The 25,301-nt window shown below is 38.5% G+C and overlaps 1 protein-coding gene across 2 annotated transcripts; it reads right to left on the bottom strand.

Annotated features, from left to right (window-relative positions):
* Nucleotides 1–283: 283 nt before the first annotated feature.
* On the bottom strand, nucleotides 284–23,933 carry LOC145766291 (carotenoid-cleaving dioxygenase, mitochondrial-like). 2 transcript variants are annotated; one of them, XM_082577965.1, is made up of 13 exons: nucleotides 23,845–23,933; nucleotides 21,835–21,979; nucleotides 19,305–19,416; nucleotides 18,597–18,743; nucleotides 17,984–18,183; nucleotides 16,863–17,031; nucleotides 15,873–16,008; nucleotides 14,743–14,906; nucleotides 14,134–14,240; nucleotides 13,817–13,991; nucleotides 13,119–13,215; nucleotides 2,164–2,322; nucleotides 284–1,865 (listed from the first exon to the last, which is right to left on the bottom strand). In XM_082577965.1, exons 2-13 carry the CDS (start codon nucleotides 21,923–21,925, stop codon nucleotides 1,803–1,805), a joined length of 1,620 nt encoding a protein of 539 aa, XP_082434091.1. In that variant the 5' UTR covers nucleotides 21,926–21,979; nucleotides 23,845–23,933; the 3' UTR covers nucleotides 284–1,802. The 2 variants fall into 2 exon arrangements, with proteins under 2 accessions (XP_082434091.1, XP_082434092.1); XM_082577966.1 differs by lacking the exons at nucleotides 284–1,865; nucleotides 2,164–2,322 and having other exon boundaries at nucleotides 13,134–13,215; nucleotides 13,807–13,991.
* Between the last annotated feature and the right edge of the window lie 1,368 nt (nucleotides 23,934–25,301).

Genomic DNA, 25,301 nt, shown 5'->3' with positions numbered 1-25,301 from the left:
AACATATAAAGGGGGTGAGTGATGAAAATTTTCCTTCTGGAACTCATTAAATTTTCACTCGGGGCTATGGGTAGCCTAACCCAGGAAACCTAGTCAAAGGCCTCTGATTTCTAGAATAATAGGCTACCCAGTTGGCCACCTGGGTTTAATGGTTCATTGGTACCACTTAAATCAACAAACACGGCTACGGTGAGTGGTGAGACCAAATTTGTAGGGGGAAATCACTAACTTACATTACTTGACTGCTATATAAAACAAAAGTAGCCGACATATCATATTTTATTTCACAACAACGGATAATAAATTCGAAAGACAATACTGGCAACAACTCATCATTGTAGAAACAGGTTCACATGTTTACATGAGAAATGACTGTGACATGCTGACAACCACTTCGACTTTGTCATGAAAACATCAACAAAAAACTATTGGAATTGGACAACAAATAAACCATTGCAAGCTCTTGCTTCCTGTGTCGGGTACTTGCTTGACCTTAGCTTGTAGTAGATGCCTTGTGAATATTTCATACGTTATGGGACAGGTACAAGTTCAAGTGTGCTTGTTTTTTCATCTTTTGCTAAACAATAAAAAAATCAAGGACGTCACATGCAATTTATTGAACCCCAACAAGCCAAATAAAGATATTTTCTTTACATTGTTTTAACGTATGAAAAAGCAGATCTTCGCAGTTTGTGAGTTTTGCTGCTCCATGAACAGATGAAAGACAATCATTATTCAAGCGATCAGAAATCAGCAACAAAAGAAAATCGAAAGTTTGCAGCGCAGCTTTATACGTTTGTCGTGAAAATAATCAAATCACATGTGAAGAAAAAAGTACTCATTGATATGACGACGAAAAAATATGTGATACATCGCATAACGTAATTAAACAGAGCAATAAACCTGTAGGCCTAATGCAGCCTTGCAGCTGTCAGGACTGATGTAGGCCTATTTGCGGAAACATAACGCTCCTGTACTGTAAATATAACTCTGCAATCATCACTTAGGCCGTAGAGAGAATAATTTGGGCCGGGTGCCAATGAGATTATTGGGCCGTAAATGAAGACATTTCTAAGAAAAACGCACTATATCAAACTAACACGAGGTGGTCTCTTTAAATTCCCGGACCCCTTGGAAAGGGGACCCCTAAAATTATCCTGGGATCAGGTCCAAAAGTATCCTCTGGACCCCCTGTCAACGCTACTGTTCATAGACGCTGAAACTGTAAGTTGAACTTGGTAGGGTAATGAGAAACCTGTGCCATTCAAACAAGACACCACTAAAATACAACACATTATCTCAAGAAAATGGAATTACCACTGCGTTCAAATGAAAAGTAGCTTTTCCACAAAAAATAAAGAGTCGTCTGTGAAAAGAATCCTAAGTAGATGCAAACACATTATGTCACAATAGAATTCTAAAGAAAGCGCGTGGTATTTTCTTTCAGTTACAAGCTTGCTTGCCTGTCAGAATTTGTAAAGCCTATACAGTATACATACTAAGTAGCCTACTACGACTAAGGCAGTACCAGGACTGTTCTACTTGGGAAACTGTGGCTGCAGAATAACAGCAGCAATGAGGCAGGTGAGACGTACGATAAAAATAACAATAAAGTTACTCAAAAAGAAACAAATGCAGTCAGCTTAGGCTACAGAAAGGAAACAACCCCAGAATACAGCAGCAAATTAAGTCTGGGGTTGCATGCATTGCAATGCTTGTTTTGTTGTTGCAGCAATTTTACATGGCATTGAAAATAATGTTTGTACAATAAATGGAGTTTTTCCCTCTTTAAACTGGAAGCCTTATTGTAACTCATTTCTTGATGTGAAACTGCCATGAAGTGGAAAAGAAAGCTTTGTTTTGATCTGGAATGAACAAATGTAAGTTTTGTCACATTGTATGAGTTAATTGCTATCCAGGCAGCAAAGTCATTTTTTTTTTTTTTTAAAGCTCCACGTTTGTGGACGTTGCATCAAGGCAAAAAGGACGGATTTTTCCAACTGAGATATTAACAAAACAACAATGTTTACAGGTTTATAATGCTACTTCAAAAATCAACAAAAAGAGGTGTCAAACTTTACGGACCGAAAGAGCAAACTAGCTGTAAGCAACCTAAAATTTGTTTATTTTGGATGTTGTTGCGTTGTATTAGGATTATCTTACCACAGCTCTTGCAATTTCCTTGAAACTCTTTGCATCAAGAATGAGAAGGAAGATCGGATCTTCAAGATTAACAGGAAGAACTGTTGATAGGATGACTCCATCATCTTCTTCCGTTCCACCAGGCCTCTTTACAAAGACAGGCTCCGATGGAATGCGACCCTACAAATGGGCTGCACCATAAATCAAGATCTGTCGTATTCAGAAAAAACTTATTTCACAAACAACGACCCTTTGGTTGACTTGTTTTTTCCAAACCGTGGAAAAGCTACAGCCTACCTTTTTATGTAGACCTAGTTTACGAAAAAGACCTAGTTTACTTTAAAGAAAAATGTGAACACTGTAATATAAACGACGACCTTTTAGAGTACATGTTAATATTATGAGTACATGCATAAAAGTGAGACAAAGTCCAATTTGAAATTCTTCTGTTGTATTGTTCCAATTTTTGTATTGTTCCAATTATTGTTCCATATTTGTTTATTTATTTTTTTTTTTTTTAAATAATTTACTTTAAAGGGTCAGTTTATCCATATGGGTAACTTTGTATGACATACATATCATTAAGCGATACAATAGCAGTTGCGAAACAGCAACTTGACAGTGCTATCTAGGTGACCTATTTGTCTAACAGTAGAGATGGAGACATGACACATAACCCCCTGAAAATATGTTTCTGTTATTTTGGCATTGCCGAGATGACGTTACAATAAGAAAACAGGTTGGTCACAACGGTAAACCATAATTCTTCGTGGGAAAATTGTAACATAAAGTTCCCGGATCCGTTTGTCTGTACGTAATGACCGAAAAATAAACACACCTTCGAAACGTCTATTCAAAGTGTATTCCAGTAAAATTAGCCCGCGGCTATCGAAATGACTGGTGCAATGCCTACACCTCTAAAACTGTCACTACGATACAGATTACTTGGATAAAAGACGGAGAATTTGTCCAGCTAGCAAGCACCAAATAAACCAGTTAAATGTGCGACCGACTTCCAACAAACAACTTCGAGAATGAATCAGAAAAATTTGTGATAACTCAAAGGCACGCCAGCAGTAGCGCGACGCAACAACATGTCCAAACAGGTTTAAACCGGTCTGACACGAGTCTTACGGACGATGGTGCAATTTTGGCTCATGTTTTAGGAATTTCCATGACGTAATATTCAGTAGACCCGAACGGTTTCTACATGACGTTTGACCAGGCGAACAACCGTCTGTAACATAGCGGCCCCTAGTTATGACAGTCTGACATGGCATAACTAAAAAAGAATTGACGACAATTGTGAGCCAATGAATAAAAACACATGATACACAAATTGTTTGAATCACTCACGTTTAAGTTAATACGCAAATACAAAGGGCATGCGAAGAATGAACAGCAATAAGAATAAACACGACGATACATGAAATTGGTACCATAGGTAGTAGGTACATGCAAAAAAAATGACGCTATCTACAATGGTTGCGATAATAACCGACTGTTCTGGGCTCAGACAAGTGTCGGCCACCGCAGACAAAACCAGGCTCAAACCCTAACACTTAGGTGTTCTTTACGGGGGCGAGGCACGAAATATCCCTCAACACACAGTCTACTTTCACTTTCCCCGTAGTCTCATCATAGTTGCAGACGGCAACTTTAGCTCTACGAACCACAGGCTTCCCTTTCCTAATTTGTGGAACTACCTCATGCACCCTCCCAAGTTGATACTTCCCACGTTTACCAATGTCCTGAAGAGAACCTACCACTACAAGTTGACCAGGCTCCAAATTCTCGGCCATTTTTAGCCATTTTTTCCGGCCCTGAAGACCTGGCAAGTAAAAATCGATCCATTTACTCCAAAACTGATGAGAAAGTGACAAATTGAACCGATAATCCCTTCTTAATTGGTCACGATCATGTGGTTTCCCAACAGCACAGTATGGGTCTAAGTATGGGGTCAAAAGTGAGGCAGGGGTGATGACAGTAAAATCCCTAGGGTCGTCACTCAAAGGTACCAAAGGGCGTTCGTTCACGATCCGAACGGCACTGCCTGTGTACGTAAGCAGTTCAATAAAACTGGGCTTACGTATTGAAGAGTCCAAAACGTGAAAAAATGCAATTTTAAATTGTTTAACCATTGCCTCCCAGGCGCCACCTTGCGCCGGAGCATACGGAGGTATAAATTCCCAGTTTATCTCTCTCTGTCTCAGGGCGTTGTGAAATTCAGCTGATCCTATCAACTCGGGTAACTTCTTAGATGCTGCCTGAAAGGTACTTCCATTGTCGGAATAAATAACATTAACCTGCCCACGTAAATCTGTAAACCTTGTAAAGGCAAGTAAAAAATCACTCAGCGACAATGATGTAACCAGCTCAACATGAATAGCGCGAGATGCCATACATGTGAACAAGAGTCCCCAAGCTTTTTTGTGACTTCTACCTTCAACGAAAGTTAAAGGTCCAAGATAGTCTAAGCCGCAATCAAAAAAGGGTTTCCTATGCGCAGTTGTGCGAGACAAAGGTAAATCAGACATGAGCTGCCTTATAGGTCGAGCTTTCTCAATCGCGCATACACCACAGTCATTAAGATACCTCTTCACGGAGGCATTACCATTAGCGATCCAAAACTTCTGTCGCGTAGACAACAAAGTGTGCTGTACTCCACAGTGCGCATTTCCATTATGATGCGACAGTACAACAAGCCTAGTGAAGGGGTGCTTCGAAGGCAAAACAATCGGATGCTTTGCTTCAAGAGAGATCTCGGGAGAATTACTTAAGCGCCCTTCAATGCGGATTACACCAGCGTCATCTACACAAGGTCTGTACTTTTTAAGTGAACGTAATTCTTTCAACCGTTCCTTCTCACGTTGCGAAGCGCCAACACTACCTCGCTTTATCACTTCCTCAAGGGCATCCGGCGATCGTTTGGTCATTAAATGTACCACATCGCCATACACGCTCTTCTGAACAAACTTCACAGCCAACTCTGAAGCACTGTTAAGATAAGATGCATCCAGTTTTGGCTTCACAAAGCTACGCTTTCTCGTTTTACAGCACAAAAATTCAACAAAAGCAACCAAATAAGCGATTCTTATTTTCATAACATACAAAGAAGGTGCGGCCTCGATCAATCTGTGAAGACCACCCTGTCCAACGTCAAGCGACTCCTCTTCGTCACGAAGATATAGGCTATGGACAGGTACTGGAGTGGCATTTTCTACAGATGGAATTTCCTCACACTGGTAGAGAAGACTAGAACCATTTAACCACAACTCTCGAAATTCTTTCTTTGTAATAAGATTTGGCCTTGTGCCAACATCAGCTGGGTTCATATCGGTAGGGCAAAAACGCCAATCCTGGGCTCCAGACAACAATAAAATATGCTCAACTCGACGCGTAATAAACTTATTCAAACGTAAATCAGGGTTTTTAACCCACTGCAACACAGTACGAGAATCACACCAAAAATACTTAAGGCAGTCTGGCATCTTCAATGCCTCGTAGGCCTGCTTCACGAGTCTGGCTGTATTCAAAGCGGCAACAAGCTCTTTCCTAGCTATCGGCCAAGAAAACTGATTTTTTACAACAATGGTAGATTTACCCAGAACGAAAGACACACTCGGAACTCCGTTAACCAGTCTACGTAAGTAAACAACAGAAGAGAAAGCTTGATTCGAAGCATCACTAAACCCATGCAATTGATATGAAACAATATCATCCGGACTGCACACACCAGAGTTTGCAAAATACCATCTCGGTAACGAAAAATCCTTAAGCAGGTCCAAAGAGCGAAGCCACGACTCCCACTCTTTAACAAAGCTATCAGGGACCTCGGTGTCCCAATCAAACTTGTCTATCGCCAATTGCTGAAGTATAAGGCGTGCTTTTAGAAAAAATGGCGCTCCAAAGCCTAGCGGGTCAAAATTTTGTCCAAGCTGACTGAGCATACTTCGGCGCGTGTGTTTAGCTAAGGGCTTTAAGGAACATGCGATACGCATCTCGTCAGACTCGGTTTGCCACACACAACCCAATGTCTTCGCTGATGGCAAAGTCATATTTTCAGTCTGAAAGTCAATGTCACGAATCAAAGGTGAAAGCATCTCATTATCCAAATTTGACAAGACAATCATAGCCTCCTTGTTAGCACTCCACTTACCAAGTTTAAACCCACGGCTATCAAACAAAGCAATTGATTCATGAGTGATTTGCTGAGCTTCCTCTAAGCTATCAGCCGAAAATATAAAATCATCCATGTAATGTCCAATCATCCATGTAATGTCAATGTAATGTAATGTAATCATCCATGTAATGTCAAATCATCCATGTAATGTCCAATCATCCAGCCCAGTCCAATCACCCACCCAACATTAAGAAACAAATCCCGACTATGATTGCTAAGCGATTGTCCGCCACATCATTTGGCCAATATGAATTTGATAAGACCGCATCTGTTTATAATGATGCCCTATTGAAAAGTGGTTTTGCGGAGAGAGTTTGCTACAACCCTGCTAATAACTTACGAACATCTAGGAAAAGGAGTCGAAAAATTTTATGGTTTAACCCTCCTTTTAGCTTGCAGGTTGATAGCAATATTGGTAAGGAATTTTTCAAACTTGTTTCCATACACTTTCCGCCCCATCATAGATTGCATAAAATATTCAACCGTAACACTATTAAGCTGAGCTACAGTTGTACTCCGAATGTTGCAAGCATCATATCCTCCCACAATAAAGCAATATTGCAGACTGATAATGAACCATCGCAGCCTGGTTGCAATTGCAGGGTGAAGCCAGATTGTCCTTTGAATGGGCAATGCTTGCAGAAGGCCGTTGTTTACAAAGCTACCATTGATAACGGCCCGAAGGTCCTTAATTACATTGGTTGTTGTGAAACTACTTTTAAAAAACGTTTTTCCAACCATAAATGTACCTTTAATGATAGTTCTAAACGAAACAGCACCGAACTATCTAAGGCAGTTTGGGACCTTAAGGACAAGGGTGTTGATCCTAAAATATCTTGGTCCATCCACAGCTATGCTCGACCTTACAGTGGAGGTGGTCGTAATAATTGTGGCCTATGTTTGGCTGAAAAGCTGGCCATTCTGAAGGCTGATAGTGGCCACCTTTTGAACAAGCGTTCCGAACTGGTGGGTAAATGTCGTCATAGAAACAAATTTAAACTCAAGTACTTCAAAATAAAATAAATTCCTTTTGATTTTCACAGGTTATTTTTAAAAAAAATTTCATTTGATTTTTACAGGTTATAAATCTCATTTAATTTTCACAGGTTTATAAACAGATTTTATTTCATTTATTCAGGTTGCTACAGGTTGCATCATCACAGTTCCTTGTGATTTTCACAGGTTATAGTTTTGAAAAAATTAAATTTCATTTGATTCTTACAGGTTATAAATCTCATTTAGTTTTTACAGGTTTTTAAACAAACAATTTCCATTTATTTTTTTCAGATTACTACGGGTTGCATTGATCATCAAACTGCATTTGCTTTTTTGTGATGTCATAGAGGTTGCCATCATGTTGCTTGGTTTTCAGATGGACAAATCCATTGAAACTTTGTAGTAATGGATGAAGGTAGCCCTTAGTAATTCTGAGGTTTTTTTACTGCAGATTGGATTACGGTTATAATATTTAATATCTTTTCAGGAAGTACAGGTTTAAAAGGTTTTTTTTGCAGATTAAATTACAGTTGTAATTATTTAATATCTTTTCAGGAATTATCGATTCTTTACTTTTTTGCATGTTTTTGCAGACCTTCTGATGATCCGTTAGGTGAAACAATTTGTAAAGGCTTCAGATAGTAATAACTATATTTGATTTAAATCATCCATGTACATATTATTTGCAATATTGCAGAGAGTCAATTCACCAGCACTGCTGGGATTCTGCTCGATCATTTTCTTTATAGCCAAGCAAGCGATATACGGGCTACTCTTTATTCCCCAAGGGTGTACACAAAAACGAAACGGCACCATCCTACCATTTTCAAGGTCATCATCTTCAAACCACAATATACGAAACAAATCCCTTTGCGACTCAGGTAACTTTATTTGAAAGAAGCATTTAGTCACATCAGCCATGAGACCAAATCTACCAAGCCGAAATCTAGCCAAGACATCTACCAGAGGGTTTAACAAGTCAGGACCCGAAAACATTACATCATTAACACAAGTTCCTCGAAATTCAGACTTGCCATCGTAAACAATGCGCTTTTTTAATCGTGACGTAACAAAGTATGGTAAATACCATTCAAATCCCTTGACATTTCCTGCTTCACCAGTACGCTCAATATAGCCATTTGATTTAAGATCTTTCATGGTGTCAGTAAGGAAATCACGAAGTTCAGGTTGTTTTAAAGCTTTCTTTCTTAAAGCAGCAGCTCTATCTGACGCCAACACAAAATTGTTAGGTAGATCAATATCTTCCTTCAACGGAACAGGTATCTCAAATCGACCATCTTTCAACTCAATATTCGGTTCAACAAGTTCTCTAGCCAACTTATCATTGCGAGACAATTCACAGGTTTCATTTTGCAACGTCAAATCCTGAATGACTTTATTCAGGTCTGCTATTTCCATATCACGAGACTCAATTTTACGCTGAAAGCCAGAGATGACATCCGACTCTGAAGACGTCTGCACTCTGCACACTTTAGCAACGCTTTCATCTAAGGGTGACTTACCACCACAAGCCAACCAGCCGAGAGGAGTGAGCAAAGCATGTGGTTCACTACGATTTTCACCAACACGCTCTTTTTTTGCACACATCAAATAAGCGTTGTCGTTGCCAATCAGTACATCTACAGTACTACAATCATTCAAATGAAACATATTCACGTCATGAAAATGACGGAAACCATTTAAATCTTGTTTATGCGGTAAAGTTTTAACATCATCAGCCCAAGCTGGGTTAACCACCGAAGTTATATCACAAAACAGTTCATCTGTCTCTAACGACTGGATGTTGAGTTTGACAAGGTCAGCACAAGTAGCTTTCTGACCAGCCAGGGTATCCATTTTAAACGACGCTTTATCGTACGGTTTAAGATCAAGTTCACACACCAAGTCACTCGAAACAAACGTCAACTGCGAACCAGGATCATGCTGACAATACACCAACTTCGATTTGCCAGTCATTGGATTCAAAACACGAGCAGCAGTAACGCGGTTAAAAGCTGCTTTAACATTTCCAATCTTAACATTACGCACAGGAACTCTGGCACGAGCATCATCTTTCCCAACCGAATCCAGAGAATCACGTGACGTCACATAAAAATCATGCAGAAGAAAATAGTGTTTCCTATCGTTGTTAGGCCCACACTTACGACAGTTATTTGCATGAACGCAATCCCTAACCATATGCTGGCGCAAACAATTCAAGCATTTGCCAGCTTTCACAATGACATCTCTCCGATCTTTAGGTGTCAAGCGCAAAAATTCTTTACAATTAGACAAAAAATGATATTCAACTTGACCACGTGACGAACAACAAATGCATGCCGGTAGGTTTTTACGTCTGGCTTCACCACCGCGCGGTGCGCCAACAACAGTCGAGTACTGCGAACTCCCTGACATCACATCATCGTGGGGTTTTACGGACGTCTGCCTAACCGGACATGAAGGCAATTTTCCTTTGCCAAACTTTTTAAATTGCTGCGACTCACCAGAATCGCCCATTAGCATAATGCTAAAATCAGTCGACTTACGCGTTTCCTCTCGTACAACAAAATCGAACAAACTCTGAAAAGTAGGCTCATTAGTGCCACCATACTGATCACCTAAAAAGTCAAGATAACGCTGCTTAGCGTCAAACGGGAGTCGCTTAGCCAAATCCAAAACAAAACGTCCTTCTAATTTATCACGCTGACCATAAGCTTGCGCGTAAAGCAGACACTGCGACAATTCATCTTTAAACTCTTTCAGATCACTGGAAGAGGTCGAAGTCAATTTGCTACCATAGCGATACTTTCTAATTTCCGGTTCTGCAAAAAGACCTCCACGAACCCCAAAACGCTGGGACAAGCGAGCTAACGACATTTCTATCCTGTCTTCCTCTGACAAGCCAGGGGTGTCAGAAACCAAATTAGCAATCGTTTGCGCAGCTGTCCTAACACAAGCTGCTTGTAACAAAGTCAAACGAGTCCCCTTAAAGGGCGAAGCTGCCATTAAGGCCGTAACACGATTTTTAAAGAAGATAAATGGCATATTATTACCATCGTAACCAATCAAGGCCGCCTTATCGAAAAACGTCCTACTATTTTGGTATTCAAAAAAGCAATCCTGCTGTTGAGAACTCGATTTAGCGGGAGAAGACAAGCTATATCCCTTAAGGGGCTGAGTGGGCTCAGTCACATGCACAGCCCGATCACGATCCTCACACACGTTAAAATCAGGAGACGCGATACGCCTCTCACAACCACCCAAATTACGTGTAGCTGGGCGATCAAAACCTAACGGCGCAGAAAACTGTGAAGGGGGCAAAGCATTACTACTAATGGCGGCCCCGTGACCTGTACGCTCTGGGGGAGGAGTTCGGTTGTAATTCGCAGACCTTGGCTCTACAGCATTCGGAAGACCCTTAGCCGCGGCCCCGAGACCTCCTGAAACAGCTGGAAAACGTGTGGATTGCCCTGGTCCACTCACAGGTTGAACGGGCGTTTGGAAAAGGTTATGTAAATTAAACTGCGATTGATGTTCATTTCTGGAATGCCTAGAAGAGCTCTTCTTAGAGCTACGCCGGGAGCCCGCCTCTGATCGATATTCAGCTAAAACTACCTCTTTTCGTTGTTCAGCCCTCAACTGAGCGTCTTTGAGTGCGAACTCAGCAGCTCTCGCTTCGGCTTTTGCGGCGGCCTCAGCTGCTCTCGCGGCGGCCTCTGCAGCTCTCGCAGCAGCCTCAGCTCGTATGGCCTCAGCTCTCGCTTCCGCCTCAGCTTGTATCTGGAGCTCCTCTCGTTTTAACTGTAGGTTAATTTGTGTAACTATCCGTGACGAGCTCTCAGACATCCTAGTGCTTACGTTTGAGGCGCTATCCTCAGGATGTATGTCAGCATCCAACCTATCTGAGAACTCACTTTCTTTTTGTTTGAAGTTATGTTTTAAAGAGTTAAATTCGGGATCTACCCTATCACGAAGTTCTGCCAAGATTGCAGAGTTAAAGATTTTAGTCAAAAGAGCATGGAAATGCCGTAATTCCTCTTCTAAAGTAGAGAACTTAGATCTAAAAATTAACAGTTCCTGCTTATCACTCAAAGAACCTAGGGCTACAGAAAGTTCCCCAATTTGAGTCAAAATATCCCGTCTAAGATGCCGGGCCTCTCGAACTGACTTAGCCTCATCGTTATTGGGTCCCTCCCCAGAATGGCCTGCCCGACCGCAAAGAACATCATCAGGCTTAAACTCAGTCGAGTCTACGGCGGTCGAGTCCTTGTCGCCACCGAGTGTAGACATATTAAATGTTGGGGCTAAATTAACAATTAAAAAAAATTAAGTTACACAAACACACAAATTTATTAGGCTACAGTAGTTATAAAAACTTAACTGCAAAGACCGTAAAAATACAAAAAAGAATTTAAATGCACGATACCGTAGCTGTACGGGTATGAAGTCCTAAAGTCCACAAAACTTGCTTGGATTCTTCCACTTGAATCTACAAGCACAGATGGATTGTCTTTTAATCTTCTTTCTTGCCAATGAATGTCAAAGTTATTTTTCTTCAGTACCAAACTGAGAAGAAATGTCTTTACTTTTCTTTGCTTCTGTAAGAGTGTAGACTACCAACCAACAAATCTTCTTTTATTATTTCTTGTACTTCTAATTAGTTCTTCTGCACTAGCTGACAACAAACACGTCGTTTATTTTTATGCCTTCAAGTGCTTCTTGGCCTACCAGCTAACAAAAATCGTCGTTTATTTTTCTTGCTTTAATTTCTTCTTGACCTACCAACTGACAAGAACTCGTCTTTTATTTTTTATGGTCACAACGGTAAACCATAATTCTTCGTGGGAAAATTGTAACATAAAGTTCCCGGATCCGTTTGTCTGTACGTAATGACCGAAAAATAAACACACCTTCGAAACGTCTATTCAAAGTGTATTCCAGTAAAATTAGCCCGCGGCTATCGAAATGACTGGTGCAATGCCTACACCTCTAAAACTGTCACTACGATACAGATTACTTGGATAAAAGACGGAGAATTTGTCCAGCTAGCAAGCACCAAATAAACCAGTTAAATGTGCGACCGACTTCCAACAAACAACTTCGAGAATGAATCAGAAAAATTTGTGATAACTCAAAGGCACGCCAGCAGTAGCGCGACGCAACAACATGTCCAAACAGGTTTAAACCGGTCTGACACGAGTCTTACGGACGATGGTGCAATTTTGGCTCATGTTTTAGGAATTTCCATGACGTAATATTCAGTAGACCCGAACGGTTTCTACATGACGTTTGACCAGGCGAACAACCGTCTGTAACACAGGTTATCAGACACGTTTCAAAAGAGCTTGGCTGCGACAGTTGAATACTTATCAAAGAATGAAGGCTTAGTTTCTATGTGAATTTAAGCAGAGTCGTCAAACTCGAATGAAATACTTTGAATCCTTCAATGACTAGTGGTCACATGATTAGGAGCTTAATGCTTACCTGCAATCCCTCCTTTTTTCTGTCACAACAATAGCTTGCAATATTTTATTTATTTTGATTTATTGAGCCTGCTGGAGTGGGGATAAAAACCTGATTTTTTTTACAACAAGCATTCTGGAAATAGTACGTTTAAAAATTTCACACTGGGCCGTATGATTAGATTATCCTTTGATTAGGAAAATCAGTGAAGCTTCAATCTTACACTGCAATAATAAACAAAGATGTCAACGATTAAATAATATATTAGTGTCACATATAGGCTAACAATAATATAGAAGCATACAATCATAAGAAATGTATTCATTTGCCATACCTTTTCCATCCATTCCAAGGGATCCTTTGTACTGACATCAACTTTCAATAACCGATCTGGAAATACGAGTTCGTTTTCTCCGATACAATAAAAGTATCTGTAAGAAGATGTGGGATGTTTGCTTACCTAAGATAATTTAGTTTCAAGTTGGTTTGGTTTTGAATCTTTATCCTCGGACTGACAAAGCCTTGATAGGTATTCCTGGTAGTTTCACGTACTTGTAGATGTAGAAGCTCTTGACGCAGGGCCGGTTACCGAGATTGACGGAGTAGAGTTTCCGATTGTTGAAGTCTTGTTGCCGGGGGATTATTCCATTCATTAGGTGCCACTGAATAGAGCGCAGTCCTGAAATGCGTTGCTCAAGCGCACACCCCGAGAGTCGAACCAGCTCCACGTGATCTTGAGCCGGGTGCGTAACCACTGAGCTAACGGGGAGGACAATTATAGCTCTCCAATCAAAAACAATCGTTTTAATAACTTAAGACAAATAAGTAGGCTAGTAATGCATCTTTTCTTTAGAGTTAAGAACAATATCAATATACGAGAGGTGACGAGCGATAGTAATTTAGAATAATCTAAGTACCTAACCTGGTCCCGAAACCAATGCACTTACGGACTACGATAAAACGTACTATGGAGTCTTTGGGTCCGTGTGGTTAGGTGAAGAACTACTGATTAGATTAATCACTTGCACTTACTTGTATTTTCGTTGGTTACAATCTTGATAATTGATTTGAGGAAGCTCAACACTCTTGCATGTTGACGTTTTGCAAAAGTCGTCACTCATTAGTTTTTCTGGAGTAAGAAACACTGAACCGTCATCACGCATCACTGCCGTTGCTTGGCAACCGGGAATTGCCACGAGATTTTCACCTGTTAATCATATACACACAATCATTAGTGTTGTCAAAATGTGAAAAAGGATTGATTTGCTGACTGGGAAAAGCTTCAGCTTTTAACTCCAAGAAAACTATCTTCGTAAAATCGTTGAATCATTTGCAACAAATCTAATTACCTTTTGATAAATCTGTGCTGACATCTAGCGGCAGAACAAATCGCAAAGCCGACATGTGTGGGATTTTCTTACGGCCTTCGGGCGCACCTTCTAAAATTTCCATCCAGCTGTTTGAAATAGAGATAAAGAATGATCACTTATTTTGGAGTTTAATTTTTTGCAAATCCATGGCCGCCATCTTGAGATGCGGTCTGATTTGTCACATTTTTCAGGTTTCGATTACCGCTCCTGTGCTGTAAATTTTATAAGATTTATTTATATTTTGCTGATTAGTATTGATGTAAAAGCTTTTTGTTGCCTTGGAAAAGCAGTAAAAAATGAGAAAAGAGAAGTTGAAAAACGCTTAATCAGACTGTTAAAAAGCGATTAACAGTTTGATTGAAATGTTCTAAATCAAATTGTCTTTGTTTTTTGCCGCCTGATGATGTTAAATCTTATTGTGTCACCTAGGGAAGACAATAAAGAAGACGTTAAAATATAATTTAATTCACTCAGCCACTCACAAAAAGTTGGCAAAATCTGTAAAATTTTGCAAAATGTATCAAATCAGGCCGCATCTGTGTGTAGGCAATCGGCATGGATGATCATATAACGAAGTATTTAGCTTACTAGTAAAACAATGTCACTCCATCAGAGCACAGGATGTCCATAACAAGATAGCGCTTCCCATTGATGTCCTCCTCATAAGAGTTGATGTGATGGAATGAAAATCTTCCTTTCGAAGCGTACTTTGTTGGAAGCGGTTCCATTGTTTTTCTGTCTATCACGTGGAACTGAAATGGATTTAATTGAAGTAAATCACAATATGATGAATTTAACGAAATAAATATTGCTAAAATGAAGAGCCTAGAATAAACTACAATTTTGGTAAAGAGGTGATTTTCTTAAACCATAGACAAATAAAGCCTAACAACCGCACGACATTTAACATAATACATTTAACATTACCCAATGAAGTGAGAAAAAAAAAACGTTTACAAACGTTTTCGGCCTTATACATATACATAAAAAAATACTTTCACAAAAAAACTGTAGGCTAAGTCAGAATCTAAATTTTAAAATCTGAAAATTGGAATGATTTTTCAACTTTCAAAACCTGAAAATTAAAAATATGACAGCCGAAAATAACCACTTGCGACATGGTGTGGTAGTTTAGTTTATTCTCAACAAGAAAACGTTCAACGTTTTAAAATCAAATTGAAAGTCCATCCAGGGATATGTGTTTAGAAAACGGTCACATCCTTTTTTAACCCATATTTTTCAATTATTTTCAACTCGCTTGATACTGCACAGGAAGATATAGAGTTATGGGTTTCGACTCGATCAGAATAGTTGTTTTGTTCATAAATATACTCCGAGAATATAGTAGCCTAAAAAAAAATTAAAATTTAGCAGGATTTCAAATCTCTGCACCAATAACTATCTTCGTTTATGTATCAAACAGTACCCAAACCGATGTTTCTGCAAAATTTTAACAAAAAGAAAACCCTAGTTCTGTTTATTACTCCTTTAGGCTACCTAGCTTTCGCAAAAAACATACTGCATTCACTGGCGGAATGATCCCAGAATATATTTACAGTGTTTCATGTTTTGTTAGAAAACATTTTTTTAATTTTTTTGGGGTTTGTGCTAATATCCTTTGCTGCTAGCCTGTCACTGTGATGCTTACAAAAATCTCACACCGCAAAGTTGATAATACAGACGATACACAAAAGAGAATTCACAAGCTGATAACTTACTACTGATTCCCGGTCGGGTTCATGTATAAACGAGTTCATGACTCCTTCCCAAGTGAAAGAAGCTTTTATAAGGTTGGTTGCGTTCATCCTTACTGGTTGATCATGAATGGCAAAATAGTTCAGTGTGATGGCAAAGCTGAAAGCATTATTTAAGCGGTTGACTTTTGAATTTCTTGTTTAATATTTACAGCGAGCAAGTTTTTACTTTCTTTAAGATTATATAGTGTCCAAATTGTAAGGAAGTGATAAGATTGTAAAGAGTTAACGGGCAAGATGGAGATTTAGAATATTTTGTTACTGGAAATCTCAGCAAGTTGACAAAGAGTGAGAAAAATCTTCAAAATAACTTTTTTATCTCAAGAAAATGTCACAGGAAATATAAAACGTGTCATTTCAAAGCAAGGGCTGAAAGTGCTTGTTTTTGTAAAGCGCTGACAGCAACATATATTTGGGTTAGATAGGCTACAGCGCTGCATAAAAACACATCATCATTACCTAGCTAACCAGTTATTGACAACCAATAACTTACATATCTTGCTTTCATATCTTACATATCTTGCAATACTTTCTTTCGTATATCTGTTTGAATGAGAGAGTGCAAACTCGACGACCTCCTATAGATAGGGCTACGGTCTTTCGCACTCTCTCATTGGATGCACACTGTATGCTTTTTTATTTTATGTACGTATTGTTTCGCACCTAAAGAAAAATAAATGACCATCCAAATAACCATGCTTAGCTGTTGCTTGTTATTAATATAGTACGTAAAGTAGTATATATCAATCACTGCTTGCTGTTTATTTACAAATAGCGGTGATGTGTTACACCAGCAACAAGAGCTGGCATAGACCAACCTAAGTTCTAGGACATCCAGTACCCGGACGGACACTATGTCTCTGAGTAAACTGATACGTGTCAATAGCCTCAACAATGAATGGCATAATAATTTATAAGATAAATTTGCCAACTTTTAACCTACAGCTAGTGTACCTATGAAAGTAGCTTGGTTTGAGTTGGTCTTTAATTGGAATCTTTGCAACTACACGAATGTTGTTCAAGGGTTCTTCTTCTTGAAAGTCATCCGCAGCTATTTTTGTGATGGCATAAAACCCAGAAAAACCAAAACTTCCACTCAAGTTGTAGTAATCGCCGTTTATATCTAATAACAGTGTTTAGATGCAAATATCAGTTGTAGCAACGTTAATGATTTCGGTCAAAATAAGAAAGCCCAAAATATAGAAACTGCAATTATGTTCAGTTAAACATTTCAAAAAATATACTCTATACTATGTTCTATTTGAATAAGAACATTTAAAAATACCAATAAAGATGAAACATACTGTCAAAGTTTTTGAGGGTTGTTAACTTTGCTATATTGCACTATAATCGCATTCAAAGTTTTTATAGATTTTCAATAACACTAAATATTTTTTTTTACCAAAATACAAAATAACTTCGAACCAGACCGTCGTTTCAGGAGATTCTATATTGGCTACATTCTTCCCTTATTAGCATTTGCCAATGATCAACTTACGAGTCCATCATACCATACAAGGCCATAACTGAGTAAGAATTGTGAAGAAAGGATGAAAGCACCCCCCTAACACGGAATGGCCCTATTAGATGCGGCCAATTCGTACAAAAAAATTTTGGGAAAAGATCGTTTCTGTGTGGATGTTCTCAAAAATTCCGTTTCGATGCTGCTGCTGCTCATTTAGGTAATTGTAACTTAGGCCTATGTAGCCTACACTAGCTGTTGTCTTGCTAGTTAAAATTATGCGGCTGCACAGCAACAGATACAGAGGGGGGACTTGGTCACGCGTTCCCAAAAAAAAAAAAAAAAAAACATGAAACTTTTCTCCGTTGTTGCAAAATTTTCTTTTTTGCTCTATCGCATTTGATAAATACGATGCGGCCTATAACCAGAACAGACCCCTGTCAGCTTTTCCCCTTTCTTTTAGGATCCCAAAAATTACGTGGTTCATTTCAATGGGAATCTTTGCGTTGGTATAATTCTGGTGCTTCCTGCATATTTCTTCTATAGATCCGCTACTGCAGCTGCGTTTCCTAACTTATTGAAATCAATGAATCACTTCATTCAAAAACCTCACCGTAATGTGGATGTCCTGTGTTCGTGATGAGATGAGTGATCTTCCCATACTCCAAGAACTTTTTCGTTTCCAATGTACCTGGATCCATCCGGAAAGCAACGGCCGCATCGGTTATGGCATAATAAGCATCTCCAAGCTTTGTGACGTTAACATTGCATGTGTCAAACGTCGGTGGCTTCGAAAAGAACTTCGAAAAAAACCTGAGTAGTGGAGTAAATCAGACGTTATTGCAACAAACGTAAGGGTCCAACTTTTTTTAAGAACACACTCTATGACGACATGCTTTCCTCAGAAGCGTATAGCTTACGAGGCACGAGGCAAACCTTTCTTATCCTAAATGTAGAAACCAAGTCCTATTTGTTTATATTTGTGTAAAAAATGCCACCAGTAGGCTACTTTTGTCCCGGGAAGTATTGCTTCTCAAAATATATAAAATTGATTTCTAAATATTGATTTATCCTAAAATTTTAAACCCCGTCTATTTTAAATTTTCAAAAACCGGAAAGAAACGGATTGCTCTCTTCCTCAATAAATTTATCCAATTCTCTTCATTACCTTTTGCATTCTGGTTATACCTCTAAATGTTGTTTCCCGATAGTCACCTGAAAGTTACCTGGCAAACACGTTTTGACACGGGTCAGGAATTGAAGGGGTTCCGAATCCGGCATTGATAATTCTATTGTGCTTGTGATTTGTCTTGTAGTTTTCTGCCTGGATAAATCTACTTGAATAGAAAACTTCCCCATCAGAAATATCAAACCTGTTACACAATGAAAAAAACATCAAAGTAAGCTAACGAACGTGAAATAATATATTATACGTCTAACAGTCTACTCGTATTTTTACATACTCGTGCAGCATAAAAACAACATACAAATTTGGGCAAAAGAAAGTGATTTAAAACAGACTGCCAAAATGAAAAATGTGTGGTTTTTTGAGTAGGCTCACACTTTCTCTACAAATTAGGCTACATTGATAAAGATAATTAAATTGTGATGGACAGAAAGAAGGGCAACTAGGCTATAACTAAATTACAGTACAAGTGTACAACCAATGTAACACATTGTTTTCAGGGACCTAGCCGAAAAGCTTGGAAGCAATCACACCCAATTTTTATCTTGCCCCTCAAATATGTTTAATTCTATTATAACATTTAAATACCATTGTGTTTCCTGTAGAATGACATTTACCCCGCAACAGTTGCTTTTGTAACCTAAAATTTTTTCTAGTCACGTCACAGTGTTTTATAAGAGAAATGAGTTGAAACAGGCTGTTATTGGTTTAAAAAGTAATGAAATTTCCTGAAAGCAAGTTTACTTACTTATGCATGATTGCATGGCCATCAAACCAATGTTTAAAATTTTCACTGCCCACTTTGAACTCCCCTGGACCGTTACGTATCATGTGACCATTCAACCATGTCGGTATAGCTCCTATGATTTCATAGAAACAACTGTTAACAAAATTACTTGCAAATAAAACTGCAAAACAAAACTTCGTCATTGAACTTTATATCAACTATTGTATCATCATTATCAATTAATCATCAATCATTATAATTATCACTGAACTTTACATCATCCTTTAAACTTACCAATGATCTAAGAGGATGCGTAGTACGATAAAATGAAACAAATATAAGGTATAATAACCACACTAAATTGATAAACTTGGATTTCTTTACTTGTGCGCTCTACGGTAAGCTCTATTTCTTTATTTTCAAATAACTTGTATGAAGCATGAAATACAAGGCTGAGTACAAGCAATCTGATAAAACTTTGGTAGAGAGTTTGCTTTGTTAAACAATAGACCAGGGGTTCCCAAACTTTCTGTTCATCTGTACCCTTTGGGCAATTTATAGATTCGCTCGTGTACCCCCAAAATTTTCTCATATTTTTGGCTTTAGAAAGTTTAGATATTGCAACAAATTAACAGTAGAGCTGCATTAGAAGACTGCATCCATGATATTTTGTACCAATCAAAGCACACAACGTTATTCATAGCAATGTAATTCAAGGTTAAACAAACACTACACTCAATCAAACAAACAATATATCGGCTGAATAAGCCCAGCAATCCTAGCTAATGTGATGGATGAGATTAGAAGTTATGGAAAGAATATCCTTATACTTAATCTAATGTACCCCTTGAAAAGTCGAAATGTACCCCTGGGGTACATGTACCCCAGTTTGAAAACCCCTGCAATAGACAAACGAAACCAAGTAGCTTTAGCGGATTTAACATGTTTTATTACAAAGACATATAGCGTAATTAAAAAATCAACTCAAACGTTTTCGACACGTACGTGTGTCCTCATCAGGAATTACAATTACTGTACTTATATCTGCAATATAGGCCACATAAAAGAAAAATTTTAAGGTAGATCCATGGCCACCTGGAAATGCGGCCTGATTTGTCACATTTTGCAGATTTTGATTACAGCTACTGCTACTGGTTGACTGACATTTTTTGAGATGTTTTTACTTTTTGCGGTTTCCTAATGACATAAAACTTTTTTGTTGCCTTGGGGAAGCAGTAGCAAATGAGAAAAAGTAAGTTGAAAAATGCAAAATCAGACTGTTATTGAAAATTAACAGTCTGACTAAAATCTTCGAAATCAAATTTTCTTTGTTTTTCAACATGTGAGAATGTTAAAACTATTGTGTCATCTGGGGAAAAGAATAAAGAAAGCGTAAAAATATAATTTTTAGAAAAATTTATTTAAACGTTCGCCCAAAGTTGGAAAAACCTGGAAATTTCTGCAAAATGTGACAAATCAGGCCATATCTTTAGGTGGCCATGGTAGATCTTACTAGAACTAGAACTGTAACGACATTCCGGGCTGAAGTTTTTATGTATATTGCAGATTTAATAAATCCTGATGAGAACACAAGTAGCCTACTTGTCGAAAACGTTTGACTTGATTTTTTAAAATTATTACTGCATGTTATATCTCTTCGTAATAAAACATGTTAAACCTGTTAAAGTTACTTTGTTTTGTTTATCTACAAACAATTTTCAAACAATATTATTTCTATGATATTTCACTCTGTCAATCTCCGTGACCGGCCCTGCGTCAGTGATTCAAAGACTCTACAAGTATGCGAAACTACCAGCAATAACATATCAAAGAGTTTGTCAGTCCGAGGATAAAGATTTAAAACCAAACTAAAGCAATGTTTCAGCCTTAACCTATGAACTGGAATGTGCCGCATATCCCATATCTCTCCTAAGCAGACAGTGCTTGACAAGGAAAAGAGCGATATGTAAATGTTGCACCCGGTAGCACAACTACTGTACACGTTAGTCGTTAGTGTGAGGTTAACTCGTGTAGTTCAGTGTGCTGTAGATATACTGCACATTCTTCTCATTGTCATTTACGCAGTGTGCGTATGTGTGCACACGCAAGGTATGTATGCTAGTGTGTAAATGAAGTTTTAGTTATGGAATGGTGGCTCCCTAGATTTTAGAAGATGACCTCCCATGCCAAGATGTACCATGCTATTACGTGAGAGTTTCTTGCATTCCTTTATGTAGTGCTGTTGAAGAAAACAAACTGATATTTTATATAAGAAGAAAAATGGGATTGGTGGCCGTAATTTTACGGCAAACAAAGTATTTTTGTAGTCTAAACGTTCCGACTGTGTTAATATTGTTTCAAATCGAGTTTAACCGCGGGTATTGGGCGAGGTTTCTGACGTCACACTTATATAATAATTCATGACGTAAGAATTGAATGGCATTGTATTTCTTTGTCTGTGGGGAACATCAGTTAAGTACAATCAGTTGCTTCAACAAAATGCTACCATGAAGACAATATTTAGCTTATTTGCTGCTTTATTGTTCCAAACCTTGAACTTTGCATCTTGTCATTTCCATTTCTTCAGAGTTTTGATATTGGCTCAGTCGGACCAATGCAGGGTTTCCATCATGAAATTCCATGCTTTTTTATGACGAAAAGCTTTAATTGGTTTTTTGAAGTAAATGCTTTAATATCTAAAATCAAAATTATAATTGACTTACCATCATAATTAAAGTAGGCTAAAGAAACTTGGCTAAGATGCATTAAAGCAAATAATAATCTTCATTTATTCGGGCTCACTGGGGTCACCATTAACATAATCGATCCAAACATCTTTGTCCTTCATCAAAAGCAACAATTCTTGTTTCTGCACACTTGTGTTCTGTTCAAATTGGTGGTGAAACGTTTTTGAAAAATGATTACAGTTTGTAAAAATATGAAATTATCTCTCAAATTTTTATAAATACCATCATCATCGTCATTATGTTCCTCTCTCGTATTGATAGTTGGATACAATGAGCGATTGTTCTCGATCACGAGTTTTTTGCACCGCACTTTTCGTAATTTATTTTTGTCTCATTTAGAGATGTTTGGTTTTCAAATCGTTCTTGGTCTACCTTTGTTTCTTTTACCATTTATCTTCCCTTCTATTAATGATAAACAGACATAGCCGAGCAACACCACAACAATATTAACATTGGTGGCTGTGCTTATATTTAACGATGCATATATCGTAGAATTAGATCTTTTCATGCACGTCTTAAATCATTACGGTTTTGCCACCTTTTCCTTTTGTTGGTTTTGTTACTGTGTTTCTTTTTTCACAATATTATTTCTTCTTCATTCTGATAAAGAAAAATAAATTGAATTGAATTGTAACATACCAAAAACATAATAAAGCAAACGCTTTCGGCTACACATAAAGCTCTTATCATTTCAATATGGGAACGTTCAAATATTACGTAACGCTTTTTTTCCGAATTTTTGACCCCCCCCTCCCCCATGTAACGCCAACGTAACGCTTTTTTCAATCCCCCCCCTCCCCAATGTAACGCTTTTTCACTACGAATTCAGCACAAAAAACTACCATTACGTATTCGAAAGCGTTACATAACGTTTTGCTTGAACCCCCTCCCTCCCGATGTGACGCTAACGTAACGCTTTGCATAACCCCCCCCCCTCCCCCTCGAAGGCGTTACGTAATATTTGAACGTTCCCTATCAATTTTCGTTGCGTGCCATCTATTCCTGGTGTCTGCAAGACTGCAATGCTACCGCAATTCCACAATGGTAACCTACATTTTGGCTTGTGATGACAAAAACAAGACGAACTGAACTTTGAAACGAAAATAATGTATTTTTTGCCACAGGCTATGAATAACAGAATTCCCAGCCAACAAATCAGTGTTTTGTTGCATTGATCCAACGTCTGTGAGGCTCAGTGAACTCTTTTGTCGCGAGTTGTTTTCCTTGTGATGTCACTTATGAAAAGTAAACCAACCTAATTGCCCAGTGCGATAACGGACACAACTTTTTCATCATAGCTTTGTCTGCAGACGTTGAATCAATGTAACAAAGACTGACTTCCTGGCTTAGAAATAGCCATGTCGGCTGTCACAGTGTCACACTGGGCAGTTCCGTTTACGCTCTGGCCATCACAACAACATTCCTTCAGCTAACAAAGATGTCTGCAAACGTTGAACCAATGTAAAATAAACACTGATTAACTAGGAAAGTACGAATGCCTCATTCGACTAATCCAGGAGTGTGAAAACTTGTAGTACTGAAGGGCCAGTTACACATAATCAAACAGGCCCGTTACACAATTAGATGCTTGTTTAGACATACAACTATGACGCTATCTTGACGTTATGATTATGGCCTTCAGCCTCTGTGCTTCGCCTCTGATACTTGATAGCCTAACTAGCATTTGAACATAAAAGATGAGTTTCGTTGAACTCACTCTGGTTGGATTGAATGGTAAAAGAAAAATATTGTATTCCAGAAGTTACAAATTCAAGGCCAAAACAAAAATCATATCGGCTATAAAGTTGTCCTACCGGCCAAAAACAATTTCAAATCCAGACCTTTCCGGGGGTCACAAAACTTTGATAAGATGGCCATTGGCCAGGTTTGCACAACTCCTCGCTGATCGATTAGATTTCTAATTTAACCAAAAACATAGTCCATCACATATTTTGTCACCCTCTTCATATTAATGACTAAGCACGAAATTTAAGTTGCCATTAAGTTGTATCTACACTTATGTCGACTGCTGCACAACACACCTTCCCATATTACTTCAGCAACAAACATGTTGACAGCGTTCAGACGATTACATAACAAATTCCAATGACGGGTGGTTGAGCTAGATAAAAACATCATCGCCTGCTGTTGTTTTCTTGTCATTTTTAGACCTTTAGCACGAAGCGACCTCTTCTTTTCTCTCTTTTGTTGTGGTCACCATATGCCTACTCAAGCAGGGTAGCCGACTGCGATCACGTCTTGAGAACTCCACCTATCTTTAAATTATGTTGTCACGAATAGGTTACATAATTATAAAAAATCCTTTAAATTTTACGCACTTTTTTATCGGCCGCGTCATACGCATGAATAATTTCATCTTCAGTGAAGAAACACTCAGCTATTGCGAAAGCAAGTGGCTTCAGTAGCGATGTTACTTTATTCCCAATGTAGCGGAGAGGCTCTACATTTGGGTAGGCACTTTAACATTACCCATTCGTCGAAAAGCGTACTCGCGATTCAGCTGATTTCAGTCATGTGACTCGACACGTGATATTCTGATCAAAAAATTTTGATACAAAGAAATTTAACTGAATGCTTCGCTACAACCAGCGTTGCCTAATGGTTAGGGCAGAGGAGTAGTAATTTCGATTTCGTGGGTTCGATTCCCACCCTCTGCTAATACTATTTTTTCTTCTGCAACTGAACTGAGCGCAAGAAGGATCTTAATGACTGCAATCAATGGAGTTTATAAGGAAAATTGTGACTAAAACACAAAGCAATTTCACATTGAAAAGCAGGCACTCTTCGACGAGTGGGTAATGTTAAAGTGCCTACCCTACATTTGCTTCAGTCGTATTTCCGCTATTTTCCAATTTAAAGTGGGAAAAAATGAATTGATTTAAACGTTTTAGATGGTGTTCCAGACAATTGTTCACCTAATCAAACGTCATATAAAAACCGTTCAGGTCTACTGAATCTTAGCGTATTACGTCATGGAATTTTTCCTAAAAATGAGCCAAAATTGCACCATCGTTCGTAAGACTTGTGTCAAACCTGTTTAAACATGAAACATTGGATCACCACCTTTGAACACCTGTTTGAATTGCGTGACAATGTCTTTCACTATTGCGCAGTGTTGTACGCGTCATTGAAATAATTTGACGGCGTCAGCGTCAGCGCGAATTGCCTAAAAACTTTACGGCGTAAAAGACTGCGTAAGCTCTTAAAGAAATTGACGGCGTCAGCGTCAGCGCTAATTTCTAGCGCTATT

This window comes from Aplidium turbinatum, chromosome 3 (genome assembly GCF_918807975.1).
Source record: "Aplidium turbinatum chromosome 3, kaAplTurb1.1, whole genome shotgun sequence".
Classification (NCBI taxonomy): Eukaryota; Metazoa; Chordata; class Ascidiacea; order Aplousobranchia; family Polyclinidae; genus Aplidium; species Aplidium turbinatum.
The sequence above is the reverse complement of the archived record's forward strand: the minus strand, read 5'-3'. Positions and strand labels throughout refer to the sequence as shown.

What these genes read in the sequence shown, in the direction of transcription:
- LOC145766291 (XM_082577965.1), bottom strand. Translation starts at nt 21,925, where the DNA reads ATGGAATTTCATGATGGAAACCCTGCATTGGTCCGACTGAGCCAATAT. An exon ending in TGTAACCAACGAAAATACAA is followed by an intron (nt 13,216 to 13,816) that starts GTAAGTGCAAGT and finishes ATCTTCTTACAG; the next exon opens with ATACTTTTATTGTATCGGAG. An exon ending in AGGAAATTGCAAGAGCTGTG is followed by an intron (nt 1,866 to 2,163) that starts GTAAGATAATCC and finishes TGTTCATTCCAG; the next exon opens with ATCAAAACAAAGCTTTCTTT.